We start from the raw sequence: 20,468 nt of genomic DNA, 5'->3' as shown, positions 1-20,468 counted from the left end.
TGTGAGTTAGAGATATAATAGATATCTGGTGGCTTAGGTAGTTCCTCTCAATCCAGTCAAGAGCATCTTACTGAGTCAGCTTAACTAAACATCATGGCATATTCCTTCAGAAGTATGTAGAAGACTATCTGGAAAATGATGGAGATGGTAATGTAGGGGACAAAGGGATTTTGCCTGTCCTTGGCACTCTGGTCTTCCAGCTTCCTTGAATTTTGCTTTGCAAAGATGTTCCCTCTCTGGGCAAAGGGGCAACCGACCACCTGGGCAAGAACTTGACATGGGCTCCTCAACTTTTGTGATTATGTCAACATTATGGCCCCTTCACTGAATTTCCAAAGTATATAGGTCCACTCCTAACCACCGATATATAAATCAGACTTTAGAAATTTAAAATTTTCTATTTTGATTCAGAAAAGTATGCTTTGAATACTGAGATCCTATCATAATCCTGGCTGAGTAGACAACCAGGAGGCCATCTAATCTATTAACTTCGTCACACATTCTAAATTCCATCACAGGATCTAGGCGGACGACCAGAAGGTCTGTACTTGGACTGGTCACATAGCCCCTTTCACAGACCCTTGTTTTGCCCTCAGCTTTAACTGACTGCTTTTCTGTAGCCATTTCTAATAGCTAAGTCCTGGTTCAATGTTCTTGTTCTTCCATTAACTTGCTAAGTGACACCTGGTAATGTGTTCCATCTCGATGTGCCTCAGTTTCCTTATTCACGGAAGTCTTCAATCACTTTGTATATATAATGTAGAAACATCTATATCTCCTGGCCAGACTCCCCTGCTGAGCTCCAAGCCCAAAAATCCAACTGCCAACTTGACATTTCTTCAGTGACTCAATAACACTTCAAACCTACCTGTCTAGATCTGAATTCCTCTTCTGCTTCAACTCTGGCCTCTTATTATGCTCATTATCTCATTTAATGTCATCACCATCCACTTAGACTAAGCATAAGAAGAAAAAGAGAAGATTCTGGACTAAGTCCTGGGATGTTTGAATGGATAGAAGAAGAACCAAGAAAGAAGCATAAGAAGAAATGGCTGGAGAGGAAGAAGAAAATCTAGGAGGGTAAAAGTCGAGATGCTTGCTTCTTGGAAGGAAAGCCATGACAAATCTAGATAGTGTGTTAAAAAGCAAAGACATCTCTTTGTTGATAAAGGTCCATATAGTCAAAGCTACAGCCATATGGTCTTTCTGGTAGTCATGTAGGGGTGTGAGAGTTGGACCACAAAGAAGGCTGAGTGCTGAAGAATTGATGCTTTCCAAATGTGGTGCTGGAGAAGACTCTTGAGAGTCCCCTGGACAGCAAGGAGATCAAACCAGTCAATCCTAAAGGAAATCAACCCTGAATATTCATTGGAAGGACTGATGCTGAAGCTGAAGCTCCAATACTTTGGTCACCTGATGCTAAGGGCCGACTCACTGGAAAAGACCCTGATTCTGGGAAAGATTGAAGGCATAAGGAGAGGAGGGCGGCAAAGGATGAGATGGTTGGATGACATCATCGACTCAATGGACAAGAACTTGGGCAAATTCCAGGAGATGGTGAAGGACAGGGAGGCCTGACATGCTGCAGTTCGTGGGGTCACAAAGAGTTGGACATGACTGAGCAACTAAACAACAACAAAAGTCAAGCAAAGAAAATATTCAAGGACAGGCTGCTGGTAGGTGAATCATATAAATCCAGGTTCAATCCTGGGTCTGGTTTACTGGGAGTTGCGTGCCCTTTAGCAAATTACTTAAAATCTCTGAACCTTAGTTTCCCTGATCTGCCTCATAGAACTGCTGAGAATAGGAAAGGAAATGACACGTATAAAGTACTTTGTTCAGGAATTACTCAAAAAACGTTAGATAGTAGAATTATTGTCAATCTTTTCAACTTGTCGAGGCTGTAGCTTGGAGCTGAGGGAAAAGAAAAAAAAGTCTGGTCTCTAAGCTCAGATCATTCTGCTCCCTAGCAACTATATATTTACATTTTCAACATCACTTCTTTATCCCTGATTACTTTAACAAGCACTTCCTAAGTGCCCTGTTGTGATTCAGGACCACCTGTGAGGTGTAGAGAACAATTCTATTTTCTTCTCAAGATGTAGTGGCCTAGCATAAATTGTCAAAAGCAACTTCGGCTTTGCAGCTTTCCTGAATCTCTTCCTCTTCCTGAGGAAGAATGGCTGGCCAGCTCAGGAAAGCAGAATCTATACAAACTGAAGAGAATATGAGGCCAGGTTCCAACAATATGCCAGAGCACCTAACACTGGGATCATCCTAATTTCCAAACTGGGACCCTTCTTGGAAAGTGAATTTAAGTCAGTAAATTTAAATCAGGAAATGTAAGTCCCTTCTCAAGCAGGTTCCTGCTACTGTTCCAGCTGTATTTCTGGCCAAAATGATCTCAAAACAAAGCACCCTATACCTCAAGGCCCCTTCCTCTAGCTCACCATATCCTTTACAAGCCTTTTTCCCTTCTATCTGAGAGGATCTTTTTCTTGCACTTCCTTCAAATCAAAATCCATTCCCTCACAGACAGTACTGCCTAACTCACTTAGGCAGAATTAATCACCTGCTGAGTCTCTGATCAGTGTTCCTAGGGCTCTATACATGCCTTTTCTCTATCACTTATCACATTTATTGAAACTAATCCACTTACAGGTCTCCTCTTGGAGGACAGTAATATCCTTGAAGGCACAGACCATGTCTTATTTATCTTTACAATCCCTACCCTGCTTGGCATATAGTTGGCAGTCAATGAATATTTAAAGGAACACCTCAGCTATTCCCATAACCAGGAGATGAAAAGTATAATTCAATCTGAGAAGGTTTGATTTGTGCAGAAATCAGATTGGGGGTCTACAGAAATCAAAAGACAAACCGTTCTTGATCATACTTCCCTTCTCTGAAGGGGACCAGGGGACAAGGACCAGAGTGGTTACAGCTCCCAACTCTAGCCCAGGTTTTACTACTGACTCAATGGGTAACCTTGAGAAAACTCTCTGAGACTCAGTTCTTCATCTTTAAGATGAGAAGGCAGGGACAGATGGTGTCTAAGATAATTCTTAGTTTTGATGGTCTATTATGTCCCCTTTTGAGTCTAATATCCTTCTCTGACAGTTTAATTCCTTAATGTATGTGAAAGAATTTGTTTACTTTCTTAAGGCATTTAAATTTCCATTTCCAAGGAATGAACAATTCCAGTCAACTCTGGGTTGCCAGGAACTTAATAAGTGTGTCCTTTAATCTGTCAGCCAAGAGGGTGATTGCAAAATATTCAATAATCGCAATAAGATATTCAATAAACCTGGAGATGGCAAGCTTGTAACATTCATTTCTTCTGGATTCAGTTTAATCCTGGAGCAACCAGAAATATAATTGTCCCTGCAGACAGAATTTTGTGTTTTTCTTTTTATTCCTTTTCACGATGTTCTGTTGAGCTTTTAGTTTCAACGTGTGACTCATGATTGCTTTTCCTTGTAAATTTCCACTTCTTCTAGTCTGACTCTCAGGTTGTTAGCCGTTCAGACAAAAGGAGAGAAAGTTCCAGAGATGGTTTCAAAGGGACCCCTGGGTTTAGGAGCCGTCACTGCTATATACAGGCTTTAGCAGCCTTCAGGTCCAGCATCTCCAGGTAGCTCCTCTTCTTGGTGGATCCACCTTGAGAAAGGGGAAATTAGCTTTTCTCTCTCGGTGTGCCTGCAACTGTACTATCAGAGTCAATCTGGCACACATAAAAACTAGGGCTTTGGAATCTGATAGTCCTGGGCTTTACTACTAGCCAGAGATTCTCAGACTTTAAGATGCCTCAGTATTACCTAGTAGGCTTTTAAAAATAATAATAATAAAATAAATAAATATTAAAAAGAGTGATTGCTGGGAATACCCTGACCATCCAGTGATTAGAACTCAGCACTTTCATTGCTGTGGGCCCAGGTTCAATCCTTGGTTGGGGGAATTAAGACCCCACAAGCCACAAGTGATTGCTGAGCCCTATCTGCAGAGTTTTGGGTTCAGTAGGCCTGGGGAAGGGCGCAAGAAGTTGCCTCTTAGAAGTTCCCAGGTGATGCTGATACTGCTGATCTGGGGACCACACTTGGAGCAAATGTCTCAATGTCTGTCTGAAACTGAAAACTTTAGTTTCCTTCTCTATAAAATGAAAGTCCCTTGGACGGCAAGGAGATCAAACCAGTCAATCCTAAAGGAAATCAACCCTGAATATGCACTGGAAGGACTGATGCTGAAGTTCCAGTACTTTGGCCACCTGATTCAAAGAGCCGAGTCATTGGAAAAGACCCTGATGCTGGGAAAGATTGAGGCCAGGAGGAAAAGGGGATAACAGAGGATGAGATGGTTGGATGGTATCACTTATTCAATGGACATGAGTTTGAGCAAACTCTAGGAGATGGTGAAGGACAGGGAAGCCTGGCGTGCTACAGTCCATGGGGTGGCAAAGAGTCGGACATGACTGAGCAACTGAACAACAACTCTATAAAATGGGGATAATAACATTTCTCTTACAGAAGGTGGTATATAGGAATGATCTTGACTATGGGCTTAGGGGTGTCTCACAGACCCAGGTTTAAGTTCCAGCTTAAAAGCCTGCTATTTAAAACTATGAAGCCTTAGGCAAGCTCCTTATTATTTAAAACCTCAGTTTCCTCACCTGTAAATCATCAGGGATAATCATAACAGTTATTTAATCTTCCCAGCACACCAATGAGACAAGATAATGCACATAAAATGCTCAGCTGGAAACGAGCTCACAATTAATGCTCAATAGATAATAGCTGGTATGTTGAATATTAGTAATCTAATAATTATTATAATTTGAGGCCCCAAACCGGGAGGATTAAGTGAGCTCCTTGGCTGACACAACCAGGAATCAAAAATATCTTAGTACTCTGGGATAACAGGGTCAAATCCAACAAGAAGGCACAGCACAGATGAAATAGAAAGTCTTTACTTGGGGCCCTCAAATCCCTCCTGCATAAGCTCTGCAGGAGGCAGATCCGTGATGGGCATTTGGAGGTTAATTCAAACGTTAGCAGGGCGTTCTGAACCCAGGTGTGTAGAGAGTAAGGGTGGTAACAGTTCTCTGAACTCCCAGTTAATTCGGCCCGGCACAGACTTGGAAACCACACACTCCACGGACACGGACTAAATGGAGACAGATGTGCCAATCAAGATTTTGAACAGATTGGAAAACAGAAATGTGTACTGAGGAAGGCTGATAGCTGATGTGGGGGCTGCTTAGCCTGAGGGAAGGACCTGCAGGGCACACAGCTGGCAGCAGTCCAATAGCTGGGGCTGGGAGCAGCAGGAAGGGAAAGACTGATTTCATTACCCTGTGTGACACCAGAGGGCAGGCATGGGCCAGCGTCTGGTTGCTGGCCAATCCATACTTCTGTGCACAATCAGGAGTGAATGGATGGAAGTTACAGAGAGTAGATTTCAGCTTAAAAGAAGATAGAATTCAGTACCAGAAGAGCTGGAACCAGATACAGGATTGGAGCTAGAAGATCTTAGATGAATTTCAGGTCTATCATTCATTCATACATACATATTTAGATAATGCAGAGATGCTCATTGTTGGATCATGTGTCTCCCACAACAGGTTGTGAGCTCTCTCTCTATGTATCTATCTTGGGTGGGGACCAGCTCAGGAATGCCCGAGGATGGAATGGGACCATCTGGTCTATGGCTCCAACTCCTAAGAAGCTTCTTGTGGGGCAATTCTCATGGGTCCTTCCTGGACTACTAGGCAGCTGCTTTTCTGCAACAGGCATTTTGGGCTCTGAAGTGCATACAGAAACCAAGCAGAGGCCCTGTCCCATCAGCCAGAAAGGCTATTAACGTTGATCTCCTTTCTTTCTTTCACCCACTTTGTGATGTTGCTGCTGCTGTTGCTGCTAAGTTGCATCAGTCGTGTCCAACTCTATGTGACCCCATAGACAGCAGCCCACCAGGCTCCCCCATCCCTGGGATTTTCCAGGCAAGAACACTGGAGTGGGTTGCCATTTCCTTCTCCGACTTTGTGATGGAGAGAAAGCTTAAGGTTGCAGGAAAGACAGGACGCTTTGGTTTCAAAAGTAGAACATCCGATCTGATGTCCAAACCTCACCATCTATTCGTTGTGTGACCTGAGGAAGACCTTGTTCCTCTCCTGAAAAATGGGTTTGATAATAAACATACCAACTGGAGAGGGTTACTGTGGGAATAGACTAAGATCTGTATCTGGACATGCTCATCACAGAGCCTGGCACTTGGTGGGAATCTGACTGGCTTCATGCAGGACACTATGGTGGTAGCAGCTTCTGCCCACGTGGTAGAAAGGCTGATTGAGCATCAGGAGAGGTGTGGAACTCTCCCTCTCTCCAGCCATTAGCAGCCTCACATGGTGAGACCAGTTGAGTGGTGATAGCTACGTTCCTAGTGCAGGAGAGGGAGCTTGGGTTCTGGAGTCAGATAACTCGATTTTGGCTTCTGATCCCATCTCCATGCTATGCATATGTGTGTTGCTGTTGTTCAGTCACTAAGTCATGTCCTACTCCCTGCAACCCCATGAACTACAGCATGCCAGGCTTTCTTGCCCTTTACTATCTTTCTCCAGGCCAGAATACTAGAGTGGGTAGCCTTTCCCTTCTGCAGGAGATCTTCCCAACCCAGGGATCGGACTCAGGCTTCCCGCATAGCAGGCAGATTCTTTACCACCTGAGCCACCAGGGAAGACCAAGAATACTGGAGTGGGTAGCCTATCCCTTCTCCAGTGGAACTTCCTGACCCAGAAATTGAACCAGGGTCTCCTGAATTGCAGGTGGCTTCTTTACCAGTTGAGCTATCAGCGAAGCCCTACTATCTTTTGGAGTTTGCTCAAAACTCACATCCACTGAGTCTATGATGCTATCCAATCATCTCATCCTCCGTCGTCCCCTTCTCCTCCTGCCCTCAATCTTTCCCAGTATCAGGGTCTTTTCCAATGAGTCAGCTCTTTGAATCAGGCGGCCAAAGTACTGGAGCTTCAGCATCAGTCCTTCGAATGAATATTCAGGGTTGATTTCCTTTAGGATTGACTGGTTTGATCTCCCTGCAGTCCAGGGGACTTTCAAGAGTCTTCTCCAGCACTGGGTTTATTTACTCCAGTTCTTTGAAACTCAGTTTCTTCACTGACGAAATGGGACTAATACCTAATTTATAGGGTTCCTAGGAGGCTTAAGAGTAGGATTTATATAAAGCATACAGTCTAGCACATTGTAGCTGCCAATACAAATGATCTTCCTATTTGGGTTTTTGTTACTAGAGAACACAGAGCCAAATTGGAATCTGAAAGTTGCCAGCCTGCATATTTAGACTAAATTTTCATACAATGGAGCTATAGTTTACAATAACCTGGTCTTGACCCTCCTGTCCTCATTTGTGTTTTCCTGATTCTGATCATATAATTCTCATACAGCTATTTTTTGTAGGTACTTTTACGGATATTTTTCTAAATTTTTTGTAGAACTAAGTGGATAAAACCTAACTGATGTCAGGAGAGACGGATCCTTATTATGATGCTGCAAATAATGCCTGTGTGATTTGGGGTATGGAGTCTGTGAACCTCAGTTTCTTCATCTGTCGAATGGGGGTAAGAATAAATGTGCTAGTTCTCTTATGGTGCAGGAATAAGGATACACAGCTCCAGGGTTTTACAAAAGAACTTCTGTAAACTATGAAGAATTTAAAAGTAGAAACACCTGTTATTTTTGCGATGATGCCCCATTTTATTCATTTTTGTAGTTATACCCCTCCCCAAACTATGCTCGGGACTCAGCATGGGACAGGCATATACTAAGCAACAAGAAAATGGCCACTGAATGTCTCTTTCAAGCCCTCAACCACACCTGCTTCTTTACTGAACAGATAGCTTGATGGCCCAGCATGGGATGCTCCTAAGAGATAAACTGTCTTCACCCACCAGACATGAAACCATTCAATAGAATAGAAGCAAAAAATGAAGATGGAGTTACTAACAGTACCCAATGGGCAAGTGAGTCTGTCAAATGCTATTACAGGAAGGATAGATGGCTAAGCCTTGTATCACAGAATTCAACAGTGATTTGTTTTGAAGCATTTTGATTTGGATTGAAAATAAACAAGCAGAGGGTTAGACTATGAACAAAAGACATAAGCAAGATTTAAACAGGAATATAAAAAAGAAAGCACCAGGAGAAAGACCCAGAAAATGATCCCAGTGAGCCAAAGATCTCAGAAAAAGAACAAGCAGGTAAACAGGGCAATACGATCAAAATCAGATTACTTAATAAAAGGCAGCAATCCTTTAAACAGAAGACGATGCACACTGTTGACAAGCACTCCTTTTTCAAGAATGCCAAAGCTCTCCAGAGTAATAGCCCACCCCTGACAGCCAGCCATCACCCCTGTATCCTGGAGGTCACTAGCCCTCTACAAAATTGGGAGGCTTGATGGAATGGATGCTGTAGAACTCAGCAGTCACTTGGAATTGAAAATTCGGGAAAACAAACTCATACAGTTGGGTGCCAAGGTTGAATTAGGTCAGGGACCACCTGTTCCATAATGAAATAATTGCTCAGGGCAGGTTTTTCTGTAATCTTTTCCAATGTGACACCTATTCTCTGCTCAATGCTTCCTCAACATTTGCGAATAATCTCAGGGCTTCCTAAAGACACTGATGCAGAAGCCAGTCACTTTCCTAATGTCACAAAAATAGATTCAATTTTACATACATCAGAGTGATTTCAGGAGCAATTTCCACATCTCCAATGTAAGCATTACTTACATTTTCCCCCCTTCAAATCACATCCAAGTGGGTCCACAGAGCATTTTAAAAGGTACCTGATGCATTTCAGGGCATTCAAAAGAATCCCCAGAACATGTTTGTGGTTCTAGCCTGAGGATACCAGATGAATAGACAGAATCCTAATTACTCACTGATTCAGAAAAATGCAAAATGTCTTAATGATTGAGTATAATGTTGATTGAACTTCTTTTTAAAAACAATATTAAAATAAATGTACATAAAAATATGTATATATACACATATGTTTGTGTATGTATGCATGTTATGCCTGTGTGTATATAAATATAAAACACACACACATCAATCTTGGAAAGATTGTGTCTGGACTTTAAAACATCTAATTCGATTTTATTGGATCTGCTGTTTCTTCCTCACTGGCTGGCCAATCTATCCCGGTCTTGGGTGCTTTCGTCTTAAACAGTCTAAGTTTTAGCCCATGGGGGAAATGGAGGTGGTATTTTCCCCTTGAAATCCAAGAAACTGGTGTTCCCCAGGTTTTGACTTGAGGTCAAACACCTATAAATTGGGTGTCATGATGTTTGCATGTGTCTCTGACCACATCTCTTTGGTCTTCAGAGTCCTCCCACGACACTTTTACAAATGGAGTAAGTGTGCACAAGAGCTTGGCCTGGACAGGAAAGATTTTGGTGAATAGGTACCACTTGGCCAGCACGTGCCAACAGCTAGACCTGCTAGTAAACTCCCTTGCCCAGAACAAAAGCAGGAGAGTCAGTGACAAGTTAACACAGTCAGAGGCAGGGGGTGGGGTCGGGGGGTGCTCAGCGTGCACCTATAAGGAGAAAGCAAGCCCAGTTCCCTGCCATCCCCTTTTCTGCCTCTCCTGCCCTCTGCTGGAATGTACAAATCCCAGAAATTCACCTGTGTGGAGAATGGATTAAGAACTGACTCTGTGGGGAGACAGGGCTTCCCTGGTGGCCCGCTGGTAAAGAATCTGCCTGCCAATGCAGGAGACGTGGGTTCGATCCCTGATCAGGCAAGATCCTACATGCCGAGGAGCAACTAAGCCCAGGCGCCACAATTCTTGAGCCTGAGCTCCAGGGCCCGGGAGCCACAACTTCTGAGCCCATGTGGCCCAGAGCCTGTGCTCCCCGTTGAGAGAAGCCACGGGCCCCGCACACTGCTACCTGAGAGTGGACCCTGCTCGCTGCAACTAGAGAGAGGTCCTGGAAGCGACAAAGACTCAGCACAAACAAAAGTAAACAAATTACTTTTTAAAATAAAGAACTGACTTTGTGGTTAGGCAGACTGTAAACTTGCTCTGCTGAGAAAAACAAGCTAAATATTTGCTCATGAAATAATCAGTATGTACTGTTAAGACTCTGCCCAATTCTCAACCTTAACAAGCACTCAAACTCAGCATCACCAAGAGTGGGCAAAGTGATAGCTTGGTGATAGTTTATCAGAGCGACAGTTTCTATTGACATGATGCAAAGGGAAGTATGTACACAACGTCACCTGTGCAGCATTTTTGCCAAAATGTTTAACCTGAATATGATCATGACGAAAAATTTCAAACGAATCTCGACTCAGGAGTATTGGACAGCTGGCCTGGATTTTTAAAAGATGTCAGTATCCTGAAAGAAAAACTAAAGGTGGGAGAATATTGTAGATAAAAAGGTGATGGAAAATGTGGTCAAATATAAAGTGAGCACCTTGACTGAATCCTGGATCCAAAAGATAGTAACAAATAAAAGAGAGAATACTTTAGGGCCATGGGGGAAATTCAGCTATGGAGTGGTCTATCAGAGACTGAAACAAGGTCACATTTCTAGAGTAAGGTAATTTTACTGCAATTATGCTGAAGAGCTGCCCTCATTCTCAGGAAACGTGCTGAATTTTCTGGAGGTGGGAGTTTCATGATGTCCAAAACTTACATCTAGATGGTTCAGAAAATTGTGTAGTGCGTGTGTATATATTGTGTGTGTGTATTGTGTGTGTGTATGAGAGAGAGAGAAAGAGAGGGAGAGTGAGTGCAAATGTTGCAAATTGTGAACAACTGGAGATCCTAGGTAAAAGGGTATTCATTTTAATGTTTTTTCAATCATTATATGTTTAAAGCAAAATCTCTTTCCCAAGGCAGCATGTCAGTATTTGAAAACCTCTGCTGCCTCTTTCAAAGTGCAGTGCTTCTAACCAAGGTGCCTGTAAGAAACCCCTGAGTGGCTTTTACAAAACCTATATCCCTGAGTCCCACTCCCACTCCTGGTGCCCCAGGAGGTTCTGATTCAGCGAGTAAGGTGTGGGGCCTAGACATGCGGCTTTTGTAAACTTCCACAGCTAGGTGCTGTGCTGCATGTAAGATTAGGAATCAGGGGTCTGCGGTAGCCTTGCACCCTGGATCCACCAGGAAACAGCTGTGTACCAGTGGGCAGGTCAGCCAAACACTGAATTCTGGATGCATCTTCTATAAAATGGGAACAAGCATAGAAAGCATCTCACGGGCTGTGGTGTGGACAAAGGTGGTCCATAAATGCTTGTTTCCTTTCTGTCTTCATCCTCTCATAGATCCCCGTCATCCCAGATTGATCTTATCCATGTGTTTTGGTTTTTGCCTTTTCAAATTGTTCATGGGTTTCAGGAATTCCAAAAAAAAATCTGCTTCATTAACTATGCTATAATCTCTGACTGTGTGGATGACAACAAACTGTGGAAAATTCTTAAAGAGATGGGACTACCAGACCGCCTTACCTACCTTCTGAGAAACCTGTACGCAGGTCAAGAAACAACAGTTAGAACTGGACATGGAACAATGGACTGGTTCCAAATTGGGAAAGGAGTACGCCAAGGCTGTATATTGTCACCGTGCTTATATCACTTATATGCAGAGTATATCATGAGAAATGCCAGGCTTGATGAAGCACAAGCTGGAATCAAGATTTCAGGGAGAGATATCAACAACCTCAGATATGCAGAATATAACACTCTAATGACAGAAAGCAAAGAGGAACTAAAGAACCACTGGATGAGGGGGAAAGAGGGGAGAGAAAACGTTGGCTTAAAACTCAACATTCAAAAAATGATGATCATGGCATCTGGTCCCATCACTTCACGGCAAATAGATGGGGAAACAATGGAAACATTGTTTTCTTGGGCTCCAAAATAATTGCAGATGGGGATTGTAGCCATGAAATTAAAAGACGCTTGCTCCTTGGAAGAAAAGCTATGACCAATCTAGACAGCATATTAAAAAGCAGAGACATTACTTTGCTGACAAAGGTCTGTCTAGTCAAAGCTATGGTTTTTCCACTAGTCGTGTATGAATGTGAAAGTTGAACCATAAAGAAAGCTGAGCGCTGAAGAACTGATGCTTTTGATCTGTGGTGTTGGAGAAGATTCTTGAGAGTCCCTTGTACTGCAAGGAGATCCAACCAGCCAATCCTAAAGGAAGTCAACCCTGAATATTCACTGGAAGGACTGATGCTAAAGCCGCAGCTTCAATACTTTGGCCACATGGTGCAAAGCGCAGACTCATTGGAAAAGACCCTGATGCTGTGAAAGATTGAGGGAAGGAGGAGAATGGGATGACAGAGGATGAGATGGTTGGATGGCATCATCGACTCAATGACATGAGTCTGAGCAAACTGCAGGGGATAGTGAAGGACAGGGAAGCCTAGCATGCTGCACTCCACGGAATCACAAATAGTCAGACACGACTTACTGACTGAACAATGAAAAATAACAACAATAAAGTGATTTTTACAAAATATGATTTCTTCCCTTTGCCAATGGCACAGTGTGGAGAGAACATGTGTCTCTGTTCATATTCCTTTAGATTTCCTGCTTTCCCCAATTTGGAGCAGAGGCTGGGGAATCCAGCATTTCTATGAAAACTAGAAAAAGAACCGGCTTTCAGAAACTTAAGAGCAAAAGTCAGCTTTCTTGAGTCTGATTGCCAAGATACCTTTAGGTTACTGGTCCTGAGGTTCTCCTTTGGACAGGGGTCAACCCTGAAACTGTGGCCACTTCTATTAGCTTGAGATCCTGTGTTAAGTCTGCATAAGAACACCATTGCTTTTGACTTAATGCCACTTGGGAACTGGGCAAGGCTGGGAAGGCACGGCTTCCAGGACAGAATGAGTTACTCGTCAACCACGGGGCTTTGGAGAAAGCACGTCTCTGAGCCTCAGTTTCCTAAGCTGAGAAATGGAGACAGTCGTAACCCATAAGTCATTTACCTTTCATGGTCTATGTGAAACACTGCTTTGACAGCTCTACGATGCTCAATTCAGTATGGCATGTTTTTCTCCTTAAGTGTGTAATCATGGTCTCCTTCTTGTTTCTTAGTTTTAACCTGCTTTCTGTGCACAAGCAGCAGTTAAGATGACTTGCCATTATTTCCATCTGCTTTGGGATGGATTCTGAAATTTTCCTTTTCACCCAGGATGGGTGGCCCCAGTCTTTGCCAGGGAACACTTTCATCCTGATGATCCCAGGGAAGCATGCGGCCCCCGTGTCCTACAGCACTTGACACTGGGAGGGGTCAATAGCAGAGGTACCAGGGTCAAGCCGGACCACAGATATCCCCTTCCCCTTGGTTGGCTCAACTTACCGAATCCATTCACATCCTGTGAGCTAGAGGAGAAGCCTTCATCATTGCGGCTGGAGCTGAGCTTGGCAGTGGGTTTGTCGGCTGAGGCCACGGGCCCCATTTCCCTCTGCGCTCCACTCTGGGTCTCCTTCTGCTTCTTGGCCAGCTTCCTTTGGGACATGTGCAAGGGGAAAAATCACAGTCAGATGGTGACAGTTGCTTCAATGGGCTGGAAGATCAGACTGCTCTTTTCCCACCCATCCTCAACCCCCAAACCCTGGTGCATTGCCCAGAAACAGGGTCAAGGAAGGTCCTCCAAGGTCAAGGTGGGATAAGCCTAAGTCATCCTGAAACTTTTCATGGCTTCAGTTTCAGAAATATGACATTCATTCTGCCTCACCCCCAACAAATGATGTGTTCTTTACTGAGCTTAAAATGGGAAATAATGAGATGTCCATAACACTTCTCTACCATTAAAAGGAAGACACGGTCATGTGGAATTTGTCCTGTGGGGCTCTGAAGGATGTTCATAATGAATGAAGTCTGGCCATTCTCCGTGACTGAGCTCATGAAAAAACCCACAAAACAATGGTGGATTGAAGTAGGGGCTGGTGGGGGCAGGGGGTAAGAGTGGACGTTAGTCAGCCCTATAGCTCAAAAGGTTAAAAGTTAAAGCAGAACTAGATGTACAGTTATCCCTATAGCAACCCTCAGAGCCAGATGGGCATTTACAATAATGATGACGATGACAATGATGACAATGATGACAATGACCTGGAGCAGCCATGCTCAAACTCGTGTACATCAGAATCACTCAGCTGAAAAAGCCCACGGATCCCAGAGTCATACAAGCAGGACAAGGACTAAAAGTCTGTATGGCAAGTTCCCCGGGTGATTCTAACACCAACACTGGGATTAAAACCATCAGCTCTGGCATCAGACAGACCTGGGTTTGTATCTACCCTCCATGCAGCCTGTGGCTGCACGAGGCAGGGCAATTTCCTTAACCTCATTAAGTTCTGAACTTCACAGGGCAACATCAGAGGAATTACATGAGGACTAAGTGAGATAATGTGTATGGAGCACGGTGCCTGGCGCGCAGCGAATGCTGAACATGCGGCAGCTGCTCTTCTGGCTTCTGTATCATCACCACTGATTCAACTGCCTTCTACTGCGGGAGTCCTCTCTCTAGCAGTCCTGCTGTGGAATCCCACCCCCAACCCACCCTGGATTATATAAAGTAATGGAGACTTTGCCACCTCACTAGGAGACTGAGAGTTAAAAGCTCTTGTGTGGATTTGAAATCTACTCCCCTTATATATCAACTATTGGGTCTTAGATTTACTGTCAGAGATATAAAACTATGACTAACCTAGTCATAACCTATGGCAGTTCTTCAAATATTTGTAAATAAAAAAAGACCTAGTCCCTCTGAGTTTACCCAATATGCACCCACCTAAATACAGTAGTTTTGTTCCTATGATATGCAAACCTATGGGTTGCGCGTGAAATATCTAGAGGGTAAATTCTTTCAGGTCTCTTGCTCCATTTTTCACAGGGCTTGACTTCAAATTCAATCCTGGTCACTCTTACTTTAACACACAAAGAACAGATGTTCCAGAGAGGTCAAATTCAGCACTGCATAGAAAATTTCCAAAGTTGAGCCCGTCTGACAATGAAATAGGCAGTTTCAAGAGGTAATGAGCCCCTGTCAGAGGAGGTATTAGATGCAGTGATAAACCTAGGCTTCCCAGGTGGCACGGGGTAAAGAATCTGTCTGCCAATGCAGGAGATGCAAGACATGTGGGTTCGAACCCTGGGTCAAGAAGATCCCCTGGAGCAGGAAATGGCAAGCAGTTCCAGTATTTTTGCCTGGAAAATTCTAGGACAGAGGAGCCTGGCAGGCTATAGTTCATGGGGTCACAGAGAGTCAGATATGACTGATATCTGTGTGTGCACACACGCACACATACACACACAGGAATATTTTAGAGACTTTTGTATACACGCTTGCAGGCTAAGCCACTTCAGTCATGTCCGACTCTTTGCAACTCTATGGAACCCGAGGTATAATACAGTGACAGGAGAGCTGTTTATCACCTGTGGGTCCAGAGGCACAAGAAGAGGGAGCAGCCACCAGGACCCAAAAGGTGTTGTGAAGAGGAGGCCGCCTGTATAGAAGCAGTGATCTTCTCCCAAAGGATCCAGTCAGTGCTAAATGACCTTGCAGGAAGGGACCCACAGGCACAGATCCCCTGACTATATCCTCCCCTCCCACTATGATCTGTTAGAGGGGCTCATGCCAAAGGCATGGCATCCATTTAGAGACTGCTCTATAGACAGAGAACATAAAAGAGAAGCATCTAGAGAGGATCTGGACTTGGGAAGAGAAGAGCTTTCACTTGTCTCATTCTGGCCACAATTTGAAGACAAACGCAGCCTAAAATGGAATTATTCATTTTTTAAAAATTGGCCTGGGGCAAGGAAGGGGGCTCAGGAATAGACGTGCATCTTTCGGCTAAAATGCTCTGGCCACAGGCATGCTGCTCCACTAGTGAGGCTATTCCAGACAGACAGCAAAACCATAAGAAATGAAGCGTTCGGTTACTTGGGCCTTTCTCACCACTGGCAGGCAATCAGCCAGCAGGCAGGGGTATGTGAATGAACGAAAAACGAGTAATTCGGCTTCTGATGACATTTCACAGTTTCATTCTTCATTTATTATCAAAAAGGAGTGTGTTTAAAAATGTATATGTGACCTTCTTAATCATAAATTTGAAAAGATATACAGCAGACCCTCTGCCTCCATCTGAGTTCTGTTCATACTGCCCCAGCAGGAAATAAAAGGAAATCTGATAAGAGAGTTCACTTTCGAACTATAAATGAGTATGTATTGGGGTTTTGATATTTCCTTAGGGCAGAACTCCCAACCAACCTCATTCTATTCAGGGTAAAATAATATGGAGAGAATTGTCTTAGGCACAAATCATTGGTTTCCAAAGGCATAATATAATAAAAAGACCTTGGCTGCCTCTATGAAAAGTGGCATTTTATAGTAATGTTTGGGTAGCTCTGAACATCTGAGTAAAAAAATTTTTTTAAATGGAGCCTCTCCAAAGCATATATTTAAAAATTGGACAACTAAGGTTTTTCACATTCTTAGTTTTTAGCCAATGGTTGACACGATGTTTTCATGGTAATGATGATGCTACCTAAAATTTAAAAATATGTAGACAGGTATTGCAGCTACAAAATGGAAATGAAAGGTATGTAGAAGGAATAAAACACAAAACCGTACTTTGGGGGTCTTATTCATAATTTAAGTATTAAAAACCATCCTAGTAATTTAGGGGAACTCCCCTGGTAGGCCAGTGGGTGAGATCCCATGCTCCCAATGCAGGGGGCCCAGGTTCGATTCCTGGTGAGAGAACTAGATCCCACACGCTGCAAGTTTGCAAGCTGAAACTAAAGATCCTGTATGCTGCAATGAAGATCAAAGATCCTGTGTGCCGAAACTAAGACCCAGCACAGTCAGATAAATAAATAATTAAAAAAATAATTTAGGGGAGATCATATTCACTCCTATGGTCACAGAACTTAGCTGATTCCCCTCCCTCTTCTTCCTAAAGAGAGGGGAGCATCCAAACTCATGAGTGGGGCATATCAGACCCTCAAGCATATGGCTCCAGGCTTCTACTCGACCTCATCTTCCACACACATCTCCTTTTAGGGAACACTAGCTCCCGCACTCCCCTCTCCTGAGCATTCCTTACTCCTTACTACTTACTCCTCACTCCTCAGTATGCCCCTGTTATTCTCCCTGGACCACCTCCTTTATCCTTCAAGACTCAGTGGCATTCAGATGTCACATCTTCTCTTGCTCCTCCAAAAGATATATGGTTCTCTCTTCTGGGTGGATGCTTCCACTGAACACATTTATTTAGCACCTACGCGTGCCAGTCTCTGCTCAATGGAAGATGACGGTGTCAAACACCAACATGACCTTCACCTTCCTACAGAGACTAATGACAGAGACAGGCACTAGACAGGGAAATACAGAAATCGATATAAAATCACAAACATGATGAAAGCCAAGAAGGAACAATACATATGGCGAGAGGAGAGCAGCAAATAGCTGGTTTGAACCCTGTCAGGGGATCACCGAGGGCCTCGTTGCCATGTGAACTAAGCACTTGACTAACCCAACTGCAGTGATTCAACTCTCTTACCCAGGAAGGCAAGCACCTCTTGGGTGAACCTCTTCTAACCTCCTGGATCTACTCCAACCTCTTGCTGAGTGTCTGGCATGTAGCCGGCGCTCAATAAATTTGCTGTGCAAATTTATGTTTTAAAGTCTACAATCTGAAGTGCAGAAAAGACTGTCATTCTCCTCTGACTACAAATTATAACCACTTAAAAACAGATATATGCAAGGAAAGAGGAAGAAAAAGCTGCATGAAATTAGTTGGGGACCTGAAACATTTCTATTTAATGAATAGTTTTATCTAACAACTTAGCATTTCCTTCCTAGGATGTCTGAAGAAATGATGGAGTGTACATAGAAGGCAGAGACTTCTTTTTCTCCCTCAGAGCCCACAGAATGGCCATAGTTATAGAATGCTTTAAATAAAAAAAAGAACCTTCTATGACAGCCACATGGAACACGGCATGGGTCGCATAACTCACGCAGTCCTCAGATCCCGTAAGACTCTAGTACTTGTAACTTTGTGAACTTGGAATTTTTTTCTCTAGTTGTTCTGAGATTCCTTCCAATTGGGTCACACAATTTTACCAGCAGGGGGTACTGAGAGCTGTTAGAAAGCAGGCGTTGCACAAGCCTATCTATTTCTCTGCTGGGTACTTGGAGAGTTGAAGAACGTTTCAAGGCATAGCGATCCAAGTTTCCTGCTTCTGACAGGTTGGGACAGTGTGATATGACAGATCACTGCGAGGTCTCCCTGACCTTTGCTTGTTAGCTGAGTGAGGGCTGGTGGCTGGGGATGTGTCCACAAGGGACTATGAGTTCTGTGAACCCTGAGTACCAGTCTTTGTAAGGGAGGGTGGCGGGTGGAATGGCTCAAGGGAGAGAACTGTAGGCTGTGAGAGGTTCCAGAATCGTGCTATGACAGGAGGAAGAAGAGTGTCTGAAACACACAGGGATGTTTCTCATGGAAAGGAAATATTCTGGAATGCTCTTTTCACACCTGTGGTACCTGGTTCTATGTGGCCCCAGGGGGCAGAATTAGAAACACCATGTTGGCTGGACACAAGGAAGAAATTTCTAGTAAAGTAGAACTGCTTTGATTTCCCTGGTGGATAAGAATCTGCCTGCCAATGCAGGGGACATGGGTTTGATCTCTGGTACTGGAAGACGCCACATGCCACGGAGCAACTAAGCCTGCTGCACCACAACTACCGAGCCTGCACTCGAGGGCCCGTCAGCTGCAGCTACCGAGCCCGAGTGCTGCAGCTACCAAAGCCAGCGCACCCAGAGCCTGAGGTCCCGCAGCAAGAGAAGCCCACAGCGAAAAGCCCAGGCGCTGCACCGAAGAGCAGCCCCCGCTTGCCGCAACTAGACAAAGTCCTTGCAAAGCAGCAAAGACCCAGTGCAGGCAAAACAAATAAAAAAATAAAGTAGAACTGCTTGGGTCTCCTTTAGAAGAGCCTAATGCCTGCATTGACTTTCCCATGTTTTCTTCTTCAGCTACTTTCTCTTCACCTTTTAGGGACCAACTCAAAGGCCCACTGCTGTTAGAAATCATCATCTCCTCCTCAAAATAGTAGCTTATTTCTCCCTGCATATTAATTTGTTGAAAAAAATACTTAATGAGCACTTAACAGTGTACTAAACAGTACACTGTTTTGTACCAGTGGCTGTTAACATAGGATACCATGATGTGAAAAGCCAGACAAGACTCATGCTCTGTGTAAGCTTTTGGAAGTAATAAGTGCCCCATTATTGGAGGAATTCAAGTAGAGACTGAGAAACTATCTGGAAAAGAGGTGATAAGTGATTCCAGCATCTGGATCCTGCAAAATCCTGCGTGTGTGAACAGAGAACAGGAGACCCCCGCCAAGTGAGAGAGGGTGCTGGGATTCCACAGGGCTCTTCCCTGGATGTGAAGAGCCATGCCCACTCTCCAGGGGAGACACTGACCAGGCTCTCTTTCCCTTCCCATAGGGCTTTCCTTGACCCACCCTCTACTGGCATCTCTGGACAGACTTTAAACACAAAGACTGGAACCCTGGAGCCAGAGAGATGTCCATCCACAGGAGGCAGACAGAGAAAACTCAGCTGAAACTCTACTCCTATTAAAAGCTGGTGTTGTACTCTGTGAAGCCTGGATGTTTCTGTGCTGACATGATTGAATATCTAATTAAATTTACACATCAGAACTGGAAGGGAACTGCATCATTCTCTCATTTTATACAAGAAACTGAGGCCCAGACAGAGGGGGTGCTTAGCCAAGGCATGTGGCATGTTGGCAGAAGTCACAGGGCCCTATCCTGCTTTCTGCCTGCCAGCTCAGGACACCTGTTTTAACTTTCCTCCACTTCTCCTTTTGGGACAAAATCAGAAGTGCAAATTCTGTCCATGGTAACAATTCCAGTCCTCGTTGAATACGGCAAAACCTCATTAATCCAAATCCCAGTAAGTCAGAATGACTATAACTGAGGCAGAAGCTGGGCTACCCCGCAGCAGAGCTGACAGTGTAAATGAGGATATGGAGAACTGCAGGATTAAAAGGCGAACACACCATTTCCTCTTCTCTCAGAAGGCAGGATGGCACAGCAGTTAACATCAGCTTTGGTGCCAGACAGCCTGGCATCAAAACCTGGCTCCATCTCAGAATTGCTGTGTGAGCTCTTGCAAGTCACTCAATCCTTTGCATGTCAGTTTCCTCCTGCCTGCAGAAGTGCAGGTAGCACCAGCGCGCCCCAGGAAGGGAGGGTGTTTGTGAAGATTTAAATGGTGTGTAGTAGTTACCAAAGCATTTCCCCCAGTGCACGGTACACAGTAAGCACTCAATAAATGTTCTCTGGTAACCTTTTAAATACAGCACACAGCCATGTTGATTTAAATGGGTTCATTATTTA

The 20,468-nt window shown here is 44.0% G+C and overlaps 1 protein-coding gene across 31 annotated transcripts in view; it reads right to left on the bottom strand.

The window, feature by feature from the left end:
* Positions 1-20,468, bottom strand: part of PTPRT (protein tyrosine phosphatase receptor type T) — a 1,155,226-nt gene that overhangs the window by 118,279 nt on the left and 1,016,479 nt on the right. For all 31 annotated transcript variants that reach the window (XM_086331749.1, XM_086331754.1, XM_086331755.1 and 28 more), the window contains one exon: positions 13,392-13,540. In XM_086331749.1, the coding sequence (XP_086187875.1) occupies positions 13,392-13,540 (149 nt within the window). The remainder of the gene's footprint in view (positions 1-13,391; positions 13,541-20,468) is intronic.

This window comes from Bos grunniens, chromosome 13 (genome assembly GCF_055505025.1).
Source record: "Bos grunniens cultivar Pamir isolate PY7600 chromosome 13, Bosgru_T2T1.0, whole genome shotgun sequence".
Lineage (NCBI taxonomy): Eukaryota > Metazoa > Chordata > Mammalia > Artiodactyla > Bovidae > Bos > Bos grunniens.
Note: the sequence above shows the minus strand (reverse complement) of the source record. Positions and strands in the feature narration are given on the sequence as shown.